At 45.5% G+C, this 12800-nt stretch overlaps 1 protein-coding gene across 1 annotated transcript in view; it reads right to left on the reverse strand.

The window, feature by feature from the left end:
• The window catches only part of LOC147431122 (uncharacterized), a 46242-nt gene that overhangs the window by 18477 nt on the left and 14965 nt on the right, over positions 1 to 12800 (reverse strand). The window contains exon 3 of the mRNA XM_086493776.1: positions 133 to 210. Coding sequence (XP_086349902.1) covers positions 133 to 210 — 78 coding nt within the window. The remainder of the gene's footprint in view (positions 1 to 132; positions 211 to 12800) is intronic.

A 12800-nucleotide genomic window follows, 5' to 3' on the forward strand; every position in this document is an offset into this window, starting at 1 on the left:
AAAAGTTCGACACTACATGCTTACATCAAAACATTCAAGACATAGATGCACACAACAGAGCTTATCAGAGGCAAGCAGAATCATGTCTTCCTAAACTATGCATAGCAGTCAAAGACGAAAAAAGACAGTTACCTTCTCAAAATACTCGTATTCTTTTATATTGAATGTATGAACATCTATCCACCCAATTTTTTTCCCTTTTGCCATTGCCTGGCCCAACATAAGAAAAAATCAATAAGCAAATTGCAATATTTTGCACTTCAGTAAAACTGCAAGCAAAAAGAAATAAAAAAACAAGAGGCAAAAATGATCAGTAAATACTACAATGTACATAATTGAGCTAGCATCAATGTCATCGTATTCTTGATAGGAGAGATGCTGGGTCAGCTATCTTGAAATGGCCACATATTGTGGCACAAAAACTATGTGGTGCTCTCCAATGTGGATGCTCCTCAATGCAATATACGTAGAAATCTCTCTCCATGGCACACAACAAGACAACTAATAGACATAACTGCATAACTAAAATGACATAAAGCAAAGAAATATAATAGAAGTAAATACAACAAGATAGATTCTAAACTCCAAACGAGCCCAACTACTCTCAATGTATCGCAAAGTAACAGGGAACGGGTGAAACGGGCGTTCTAGCCGGGTCAGGGCGCCGAAACAGTGACGGAAACGTCAAAACGTTCTGGAACCGGAACGTAACAGCGGAACGGCCGGAATGGGCTTGTCGAACGGGTGGCAAAATTTAAAACAAACAACCGTTTTAAACTTTGAATTTGGAGCCGTTCCGCGAGAGAGAGTGGGAGAGTTAGCTGTTTGGGGGAGGTTTCAAGCCTCCCAAATTCAAGACTCACACAGCGGGGGGGGGGGGGGGGGGTTCTTTTTTTCTGTAAAAGCTCACCCCTCACTTGACCATATCCCTCACTCTCAAGCTTGAAGCCACAAGCTCTCAAGTGAAGCCACAAGCCCTCAAGCTCCATCCCTCTCTCCCTCTCTCAAGCTCCATCTCTCCATCCCTCTCTCAAGGCTCAAGAGTCAAGCCTCAAGCTCCATCCCTCCATCGAACATCCCTCTCAAGGCTCAAGCCTCAAGCGCCATCAATATGGCACAAGCTTCCGCATCACATGAAGGTCCCTCGGGTGTTAAGAGGAGCAAGAAGGATGAGCCTTCATGGTGGGATGAGGTGCATTCCGAAGTCTTGGGCAAAGACGGTGGTGCAAGATCATGGACGTGCAAACTATGTGGCTTCCAACGCAAATCCCGGGCAAGCAAGGTTCAAGCACACCTCCTTCACATAGAAGGGGAGCAAGTGAAGCATTGCAAGAATGTGACGGCCGAGAAGGAGCTTGAAATCAAGGATGCCATTATGAGAGCCAAAGCAAATGATCGACCCAAGCGGCAAGCCATTGACCCCAATCACTTGGTTTTTCCTTCTTCTACCACTCATTCGCCTTCTTCCAGTGGAGGTAGTAGTACGGAGGCTCAAACGTCATTTCGAATGACTTCACCCTCTCTTCCCACCCATCGTCAACGAATTCTAGATGCGTCCTGGGATCCAAAAAAGAAGGAAGATGTGGATGCCTCCGTTGCCCGCTTCTTTTATCACGATCATATCCCTTTCATAAAGGCTCGGTAAGTTCCAAGTTCTCATACATAATATGTTCATAACTAGTATGTCCATTCAACATTGTCTTGACTCTTGAATCTTACCTTCTCCTTACAACCTTTGTGACATGCATAGGTCGGAGTACTTCAAGGCCATGCGCACAAGGATTAGGAAATACGGGCCATGCTACGTGCCACCCACTTCAAAGACCCTCCGTACTGAAGGCCGTTGTGGAGATGGCAATCGCAAACATGAAGCGACAATGGGCCAAGTATGGAGTGACACTCGTTGCAGATGGATGGAGCGACACCAAGAGGAGGTTCATTCATGGGCTTGTGGCTTATTGCAAGGGAGAGATGTACATTGCCCACTCACATGATGCCACAGAAACAGAGAAATCCGCCGACGTGCTTGCAAGAGAGTGGACGTCCACCGTAGAGATCATTGGCCCAGAGGTGGTTTTGCAGCTTTTCACCGATGGGGAGCCATCAAACAGGGCAGTCGAGGCCATTTTGGAGGGCATGTATCCCCGCATCAAAGTGTTGTTTTGTATGGCACATTGCCTTAACAACCTTTTGAAGGAGATAGGGCGCCTACCTTGGATAGAGCCATTCATTACAGATGCGTCCAAGCTAGCGTCCATCAACAATCACGACCTCCTTTGTGTTGCAATCTTGAAGCGGTCAGGGGACAAGGTTCTCTTGAAGTATTGTGAGACCCGCTTTGCCTACAACTACCTAATGGTTCATCGCCTATGCGAAAGTAAGAGCGCAGTGCGGCAGACCCTCATCAGTATGGAGTACACTTCCTCATCCTACGCACGTTCAGTCGCATGGATCTTATCTGCAGGCAAGTCAGAGGATCTCCAATTTTGGGATTCATTGAAGACTAGACAAAATGGTGCAACTTGTACTCTACTTGCTTCACTTGAGCCAAATGCAGACAGGTTTGAGGAGATTAGCCACCTTTGTCCGAGTAGATGGAACTCCTATGCTTCCCCTCTCCATGGTGCGGCTTTTGTGTTGGATCCAAAGTTTCAAGGTGCAAGACAGGAGCATGATGGGGAGGTGAACAAGCAATGGAACAAGGTCTTGAGCACGTTTCACCTTGATCAAGAAGAACGCCGCAAAATCAAGGATCGGCTTGCTATATACAGGGATATGCAAGGATCATTTGGGCTTGCCGATGCCCAAATTGATCGCACTAAGATCTCAATTTTGTGGTGGCAGGACTATGGCTCAGATAGCCCAAAGCTTCAATGACTCGCTATCCGCATCCTCAGCCAAGCGGTTAGCTCCTCTTGCTTGGAGCATTGTGGAGTGTTTACAACCACATTGCATCCCGAAAGAGAAAACGACTTACCGTGGGTGGACAAAGCAAATGATCTTGTATCTATGAGTGCAAACTGGCGTATGCTTTGCAAGTCGGCATCCAAAGTATCAGATCCCTTTCTACAATGCGAGATGGAGGCAGAGACTGAGGTACTTGGGGAGGCAGGTGGATCTACAGGAGTTGTGCATGAGGTGGATGATGCGCACGACGAGCCTGTTGCGGATGAGGATTGGGATGACATCCATGATCTCCACGCCACCACTATAGATTGGCAGGCTAGTGGCTCTTGTGATCCTTGAGCCTTGACATGTTTCCATTTTGGCATTTTGGCATCTATGTATTGAGCTCTTGAGTCCCTAGTGGCTAGTCTTAACTCTTGAGCCTCGACTCTTATCTTTCTTTGAGTTCTAACTTCTCAATGCTCACCTTTTTGTAGCACCTTGGCCGGCCTTATAAGCCACGCTTGAACGTGTAGTCATGGTCCTTTTGCTCCATCTTTTTGTCTATAGAACTCTTCAATCTTTACACTTCCTAGATGATGTTATTTGTGATGCGCTTAGTATGTTATGAGGTATCTCATTACAATTTAATTCGCAACAACTAATGCACATGAGCGACATGTTGAAACATGTCTAAACATGATTTTAATTGTGCAACTAGATGTTAGAAGCTTGGCTTATAGTTGTTTACTAAATTATATATTGTTTTGAGGCTCATTTCAACGTTTTTTGGTGGACAGCTCCAACGTTCCCGTTCCGACCTCCCCCTCCCTATTCCGGAGCCCCTCGTCCCATTTCCCGTTCCCGTTCCAAGTAACTTTGATGTATCGACTATAAACTTATTAGAGTGCTAAGTGGAGAGAGAGAGAGAGAGAGAGAGAGAGAGAGAGAGAGAGAGAGAGAGAGAGAGAGAGAGAGAGAGAGAGAGAGAGAGAGAGAAATGAAATGAAATGATATATTAACGTCTTCAAAAGGCCAAAATGACCTATGAGACCTTCAGATACAAAGTGGTGAATCTAATACAACGTCTGAAGAACAAGTACAAAGAGTACTGAAAGTAAAAATGAAAATGAAAACTGAAAATGAGTGTGAAATGTGAATGTGAAAAATGTAGAATAGGCCCTCAATGACAATCTGGGTGTCGTGCTAGAATGCCTCTAATCCTCTGTTGGAGTCTCCGTCGATGGAGTGTGCTCCTGTGTCTCGGTCGTGGTCGTCTCGATCTCCCGAGCTCAGTTGCCCTGTCAATGAGGGTGCCTCTCGTATGAATGCGGGTACAACCCTGTGCTGGTGGTTGGTCTCTTGGCTCCCTCGATCCAAAGAAGTCTGTGATCTGTCTCTGCGACTGTCGTGCTCCATGTCTCCTCAACAGACTATCTCTATGTCGATGTAGCTCAAGTAGATATAAGCCAAGGCATCTCTGATCCTGATACCTCATGACTCTATCTAGGGGTCCAAAACCCTCCCTGAATAAGCAATGGAAGCGCCCTCGTATCTCATAATACACAGTGCAGTGGCATATGTAGTGTAGCTCTGTCTCTGGTTCTCTACCGCATAGTTGACATATCCTAGACTCCGGCAGTATCCCTCTGAATCTACCCATCTCAGTCTCTAGCTGGTGTGAGGATGTGCGAATCTGACCAATAGCACATCGCAGACCATGAGACAAATGAGTGTCCATGTAGCTCGGACGAGTCACAAACCCATCTCCCGAAAGTTGGAGAAGGTGCTCTTTGTAAAAAACCATCTTCGTTCCCAACTCCTGCATCGGCTCTACCCATGTCCTCCTGGTGTCCAACTGTATTAGATCCTGCCGAATGAGTCTAGTGATCTCCGTCCGTGTGATTGGCAGGGAGGGTGCATCTAGGGAATATTGAAAAGGAGGCAATCTATCCATGCTGAGACCATGCCTCTGAAACCATGAGGTCATCTGCGCATACCAACATGATGCATCTCCTTGCATCGCTAACTGTCTAGAAGACTCAAGAGCCAATCTAGTATATCTGCCTCTATGTGTATCCCATAGACTGTGCATAAAGGACATTGATCTAGTAAGAGCCTCAATCTCAATAGGAGGGGCGGCTACCTCCGCTCGAATAATCGCATGTGGTACGGAGGCCTTGGCTCTAATCATCCGGGATATCATAAATACCAAGGGTCTCTCCATGTTCCTCCAACTGTCATGATTCACAGATGGTCCCCAAACTTGGACCCCATAAAGCATAGCTGAAGCAACCAAAGTATCAAAGAGCCATAGCTTTGTTCGTGGTTCTTGAAACTGAACCTGCGAACACATCCTCTCTAGCCCTCCCAATGCCACATAGGCTCTGGACAGTCTAGTCTCTGCTGCTCTCCTCAGAGTAATCCTCGATCCTGTGAATACTACCCCCATATATGTATATTCATTTGTGTACTCCACAGTGTCCTGACCATATACGAGTGTAGGTGCCGATCACTTGACCCACTGTGGTGTGGTGTTAAACACCATAACCTTGGTTTTACCAAGGTTCACAGACAGTCCACTATCCTCTGCAAGAGAGAGAGAGAGAGAGAGAGAGAGAGAGAGAGAGAGAGAGAGAAAACTTTGGCATGTGTAAGTGGGTGTATGTGTGAAAGAGAGCACAAGAAATCAAGCGAGTTATGCTTCCCTCGGGTGTTTGGACTTCTTCGAAGCAAGAACTTGTTGATGCCATGGTTTCGCATTATCGAAAGGTGTTGTTGCTCCTTCTAAGGCATCTTCGGCTGCTTTCTTATGTTCATCCGATCCTATCTCTGCAAGATGCACGATGCCTTGAGGATCTGTTCACTGAGTCTGAATTGCATAGTGCGTTGTTGCATTGGCAATCTCCCGATTAAGACGGGCTTATTGTGGAATTTTTCCTCTCCTTTTGGGACGCTCTTGGAACAGCCATTGCTTTTCATGATAAATGCACCATGGGAGAAACAAGATTTGTCACTTTCTTGGAAAGAAGGGTTACTTAAATTGTTGCCTAAGCAAGCACTTTGCAAGCAATTCTCTCACTGGCGCCCTATTACTTTGATGATGGTGGTGTACAAGCTATTGGCTAAGATGCTAGTGCACCACATTAAGGACCATGTATTTGCAAGGCTCCATCAAGCTCAGTATGGTTTCATTCCACATCGCCAAATTATGAACAATTTGGCTAATGTTATGATTGGCATGGAGTATGCTAAATACACTCAGCAAGATGTGCTAGTTATGCAAGTTGACATCGAAAAGGCCTTCAACACTGTACAATGGGACTTCATTGCTACCACGATGAGGTGCCTAGGGTTCGGTCCTAAATTGGCCCATGTGGTTCATTTCTTGTATGCTTGTAGTACGTCTTCGGAAATCCTAGAAGGTGAATTAACGAAATCTTGGCCTCTCGGCTGTTTGGTTAGGCAAGGTTGGCCCCTTAGTGCTTTGTTGTATGCTATTGCCACTCACCCCCTGTTGATGTATCTCGATCACCTGACCTCTGCTGAGCATCTTCATGGTTTGCAGTTACCCTATGGAAGCTTTGGAATTGTTTGGCATTGCGGCCAGTCTTAAAGCCAACTTTTGTAAATCAAAGCTTCTGCCACTTCATTCTTGCGATTGACATAGTCTATTGTGGCGAGGTGAGATTGTTTCTCCGAATGTAATTACCACGCATTTGGGGTATCCAATTGGATGGTACGTTACTCACTCTTAAAAAGTGGATTGGGTTATGTAACGTTTGAATGTCAAATTGCATTGATAGAAGTTATCCACTTGGCCATTGCATGTCCATCTGCGAATCGTTCAGAGTATCCCGATGGCATATGTCTAGTTCTTTTTGCCACTGATGCATTGGCCTCATCATTGCCTCGATACTCTTATGTCAGCCATTTTGTCTCATTTGCGGCGGACTGATGCTCACAAGAAAGGCTTGCATTTGATGTCGATGGAGAAGCTTTGCACTCCTAAACATCTTGGTGGTCTTAATATCTTGGATTTGCGCAAGCATGTTCTTGCTAGAAAAGCTATGTTGTTGACTACACTTGCGCAACAAATTCAACCTTGGACTCTTATGTTTGCATACCTATGTCAGCATGTTGTTACTTCCTCATTTGGCCAGTGGCAATCGTCTATCTGGGAGGTGGTATATGGCAAGATGGAAGGGCACATTCCTAGATGTCCTCTTGCTTCCACTTTGGTATCTGCTTGGAAAGAGGTTATGGTTCATCTATCATGGAATGCTCAGCAAGAAGGTGATTGGCTTCGTTTGGAGAGTCTTCACTAGAGTCGGGCATTCTCTCCTACTTTGGTCCACTGCTCGCCTCGCCAGGCTTACTTTTTCTCTTGTTGTGGCATTCATGTGATTGAGGATGTGGTCGATGCGGCCGGATACACTTTTGAGTTTCCTTTCGCCGCTCGCCATTTTGGATTGAGCATGCATTACCGTTAGTTTAGGAGAGAGCTTCAGCACATGTTGCTTGATTTTTTACCCATTACACCTTTGTCTGATGGTGATCGCATGTCTGATTGGAATCTTCGGGAAACGCCTTTTCGTGATATTTCTGCCAATCGAGTTTATGCTCTTCTTCTACCGCAATCTTGGCTTGCTACTCATTGTAATGCCCTTTGGCACACGCACAAATCTGATATCTGGTGGACAAAGCTTCTCTCTACCCTGTGGAAAAGCCACTTGCCTTTGAAGAAGTGACTGTTTCTTTGGCGTTGTTTGCTTGGAGTGCTCCTGATCAGCACTTTTCTTAGGACACGTCATATCAGCCCTTCTTCTTGTGTCCGTTGCTCGACTACGAAAGGGAATGTTTGCCACTTGTTGTGGGATTGCTGCACTACTAAAGATTTCCTTCGCCGTGTATCAGCCTATATGCAGCTTCGTTTTCTAGGGGTTGTCTTCCACAATAGGTTTTGGGCATTTGGCATTTTCTCACCGTCATTGCAACGTTTCGCGGTCTTCTTTATGGGGGTCAGATATTGAGCTTATTGGACCCTTTGGCGTCAACATAATGCTTTTATGTTCCACCGCATTCATGCAAGTCCTTTCCCGTTCTTCAAGCTTTCTTTTAGGCAATCTTTACGGTAAGCCTTGAAAGTTGGTGATATCGCCATAGAGATACATCAGCTCTCCTATGCATGCTTCTAGCCATATTGTACAGCCAAACACTTCTGTGTTCTTCCCCTTGTATATGATCCTTTCGGTGGGTTTTCCTCACTTCGAGGTTTCCCATCAGTAAATTAATCAAACTGATTTACAAAAAAGTATGTGTGAAAGAGAGCACAGTAATGTGTGTGTGTGTGTGTGTGATAAGAGAGAGAGAGCCCTACTCGTGGGTTTCTGAGTAGCGCGAACAGCCTGCCCCCTCGCGACCTTCATGCTCTGCTCTGCGCGAACAGCCTGTCTTGCACGTTTACGCCCTTCAGCCCTTAGGTGTTAGTGCAGCAGCGCGCAGTGACTCTGCAGTGCTTGTGCGCCCACGCGCGTGTGTGTGTGTGGTGTGTGAGCGCGCTCTCTTGCTTCATCTGCTGCGGAGCGTTTTGCCCAACACCACTGTCAGAGACAGAGCGGCAGGGTTAGTACGACAACTGTGACCACAATGGACCGACAGGGCAATTTGCATACAGGTTCGATTTTGAGTACAGTTTCAATCTCTGGCAAAAAATCGAAGATGTATATTGCTGTGGGCCTTCGTTGCTTCTTTCTGTGAATATGTACAGAGTTGTGGTTCGTCTGTCATTTGCAAGGTTTTCTTCGCAGTAGATTGCAGAACTTTTCTCGCCAACCGGTTTAGTTTAAAGAAGGGGTTTTTTATTTGATTTATGTTTGACTCGCTCTGCGTATTTAAGCGTCGGAAAGCAATGGAACCTGCGTCAGAAGCAGCCTCTGAGATTAAGGCATGTTTGTACGAGGACTTTGAGGAGGCTCGACAGGCATGGAATGGTCAAGCACCTATCCTTGAGGTGCGCATTCCGGTACAGGACCTCATGGACCCAGTTGCGCAGTACGCAATGAATGCAGTTATTCTGTTTTTCCCAGGGAAAATGCCTACTGCGGAGGATGTCGGCCAATGGGTCGATTTTCTCCTTAAGCGGCAAGTTGTCCGTGGTGTCTACTTTGGGGCGCGTGGATTTTATGAAGTGTTGCTCGCAGATATGGAAGCTCGAAATCTTTTGCTTGAGATGTCTCCCCTCTTTTTTAATACGCAGATGACACATGTTCTCCCATGGGCACTCACTAAAGACTACCAGAGTCTTATTCGTCACAAATGCCCGGTGTGGGTGGAAATTGTTGATTTCCCTCGCACGTGGAGACATTTCCTGCCGTTGTTGGCTGCGCAGCTTGGAAAGGTTATCTGTCCTCCAAAATTGGATGCGAATACCAATAGGTTTTGCATTCTATGGGACACGGACAAGATTACCCCCGATGGTATTATGGTTGACTCAAGTGATCTGTGGGTAGGCAAGCGTCCCTTTAAACTTAAATGGGGAAAATTTGCAAATTCATGTTTTCGATGCGGCAAATTTGGTCATATGCAATCCGAATGTCCATAGCCGGTCTTGCAACCTCCTCCCTCTGCTGTTCCTTTGTCCACCTCTATCCCTGCTGGGAAACCCACAAGTGACGCCAAGCAAAGTGGAGTTTCTACTGCCAAAGTGGCTTTGAATGTGGACAAAGGGAAAGGCAAGGTACAGCAAGTTACTGATCTTGGGATTGGGACTACTGCTAAAGGCAAAAATGTTAGACTTGTTGATGTCAATACATGGGTGGTGCCGAAAAAAGCACTGAAGATTCGCACGCCACTTTCTTCGCGTAATTACGTTCCTTCTGTTAATGCTAACAAGAATGCATCGTTTAAGCAACTTTCTTGTAATGACAACCGCACGCTGATTGATGCATGGGATAAAGCGATGCACTCTTACAAAAAGGTACTCCTTGGTGAGGCTTCCACATCGCATGTGAACACTGTGGACACGTTTCCTGCCTTGACTCAGTGGATGGAGACGTGTCTATGGGCACCTCCACTTGATTTTGATTCTTGTTGCTTTTGTACATATGTTTCCAATGCAAAGTCATATTCAATGCATCTCATACAATGTGCGTGGGTTATGCAACCTTGACAAATGGCGGCTGACCTGGCACTATGTACATACATGTAGAGCAGACATAGTTGTATTGCAAGAGCACAATCAGCACGAGTTTGCTTGTCAATGCTCCTATTTTGCCGGATATTGGATTGCGTATGCTGGCTCACAAGATTTCTCTGGTGTATTGATGCTGATTCGGCATGAGCTTCAGCCTGTTCTGTTATACAATGATCCGCATGGTCGGTGGATGGTTGTACAGTGTTTGTTGAACGGTCGAGTTTATGAATTTGGAGGTACATATGCATATACGGCCTCTGGGCAAAGAGTTGCTTTGTGGCGCGAAATCTCCTCTCGCCCATGGACATCGAATGCATTTTTGTGTGAAGATTTCAATAATACTCCTGGTTTGCTTGACAGTACCACAAGAAATTCGCATATGCTGCTTGCAGAGAAACACAACTGGGATCATTTTGTTGCCTCTGCTCAAATGATTGATATATGGCGTTCTTTGTATCCTGATGCCTCTGGTTTCACCTTTCAGCATGCTGCTCACTCCTCTTATAGAGCACGATTGGATCGTTGGTATTTGCTTAATGGGCAACAGTATGAAGAATTTGTATGTGACATGAGGATAGACTATGCTCTGCAGCTATCGGATCATTATCCTCTTTTGTTGTCGTCGTATTTTGGACAGTCTATTTGTGATCGGCCTCTTCACAGGAAACGTTTGTTCCATGTTAATAATGCCTATCTTACTCATGAAGTTTTTCGTCATATGGTTGCCGATATTATTCCTCCGCTGTTGGCTCATATGCATATTGATGTGGATGCTGCTTGGTATCGTTTTGTCATGAGAGTACAAACTGTGATTTCTGACTATGGTAGGCAACATATGCAACGCATTCGGGAGAATGTCAGTGATGCGAAACAGGTTAGTCAATGATTACAACAATTGGCTGATTTCCGCCCATTGTCTGAATCAGAAATGACGGAGTTATGTGAAGCTAAAGTGTGTATTCAGCAAAATGATAAGAGGAAGCTTGCTAAGTGGCAAACGCGTGCACGTCAACAGGCCTTTATGGATAAAGGGTGTGCTTCGAAGAAATTTTTTAAGCATTTGCATCATTCGAGAGTCTCACAGTCGATTAAGCGGGTTATGCTTCCCTCGGGTGCTTGGACTTCTTCAAAGAGGGAACTTGCTGAGGTTATGGTCTCACATTACCGTAAGGTGTTTGCTGCTCCATCTCAACCGTCTTCAGCAGCTTGTCGAGCGCGTGAATTGTTGCTTTCTTATGTTCGTCCGATCTTGTCCTCGCAGGAGGCACACTGCCTTGAGGATCCTTTCTCTGTCACTGAATTGCATGGTGCCTTGAGGATCCTTTCTCTGTCGCTGAATTGCATGGTGCATTGCTTGCATTGGGTCGGTGGAGATCTCCTGGTTGGGATGGACTTACTGTGGAATTTTTCCTCTCGTTTTGGGATGCTCTTAAGCAACCCCTGATCTTTATGATAAATGCGACATGGAAAAAACAGGATCTACCAATTTCATGGAAAGAGGGCTTGCTTAAGTTGTTGCCCAAGCAAGCGCTTTGCAAGCAGTTCTCTCATTGGCGGCCCATAACTCTGATGCCGGTGATATACAAGATTTTGGCTAAAATGTTGGTCCATCGTATCAAGGACTATTTGTTTACAGGACTTCATCAGACTCAGTATGGTTTTATTCCTCGTCGTCAAATCATGGATAATTTGGCCAATCTTATAATTGGCATGGAATATGCTAAGTATACGCAACAAGATGTGCTGGTCATGCAAGTTGATATTGAAAAGGCTTTTGACACTGTGCACTGGGATTTCATTGTTGCCACAATGAGAAGCCTAGGGTTTGGTCCTAAGTTGGCCAATGTGGTTCATTTCTTGTATGACTGTAGTACGTCTTCGGGAATTCTGGAAGGGGAACTGACAGAATCGTGGCCGCTTGGTTGTTCGGTTAGGCAAGGCTGCCCTATTAGTGCTTTGTTGTATGCCATTGCTTCTCATCCTTTGTTGATATATCTTGATCACTTGACCTCTGCGCAGCGTCTTCATGGTTTGCAATTACCTTTGGGTCATACTTTTATTGGGCAGGCTTATGTTGATGACTCGCTATTTATGCCCCGCAATCAACAAAACGATCTTCAAGAGATTATGAATGCTTTGGAATTGTTTGCGCTTGCGGCTGGTCTTAAAGTCAATTTCCGTAAATCAAAGCTTCTGTCACTTCGTTTTTGTGATTGGCATGCTCTGCTATGGCCAGGAGAGATTGTTCTTCCAAATGTAATCACTAGGCATTTGGGTTATCCAATTGGATGGAATGTTACTCACAAGCAAAAAGTGGATTGGGCTATGGATCGCTTGAATGTTAAATTGCATTACTGGAAGCTTTCTACCTGGCCGCTACATGTTCGCCTGCGCATTGTTCAGAGTATCCTCATGGCATATGTTCAGTTCTTTTTGCCATTGTTGCATTGGCCCAGGCATTGTCTTCACTCTCTCATGTCGGCCATTTTGTCTCATTTGTGGCGAACGCGTGCTCACAAAAAAGGTTTGCGCTTGATATCAATGGCAAAACTTTGTACACCAAAGCGCTTTGGGGGTTTGAATATTTTGGACCTGCGTAGGCATGTCATTGCTAGGAAGGCTATGCTTTTGCCTACACTTGTGCATCAATCTCAGCCTTGGACTCTTATGTTTGCACACTTGAGTCAGCATGTGGTTACATCCTCATTTGGTCACTGGC

Source organism: Adiantum capillus-veneris, chromosome 21 (assembly GCF_014529385.1).
Source record: "Adiantum capillus-veneris isolate H3 chromosome 21, ASM1452938v2, whole genome shotgun sequence".
NCBI classification, from domain to species: Eukaryota; Viridiplantae; Streptophyta; class Polypodiopsida; order Polypodiales; family Pteridaceae; genus Adiantum; species Adiantum capillus-veneris.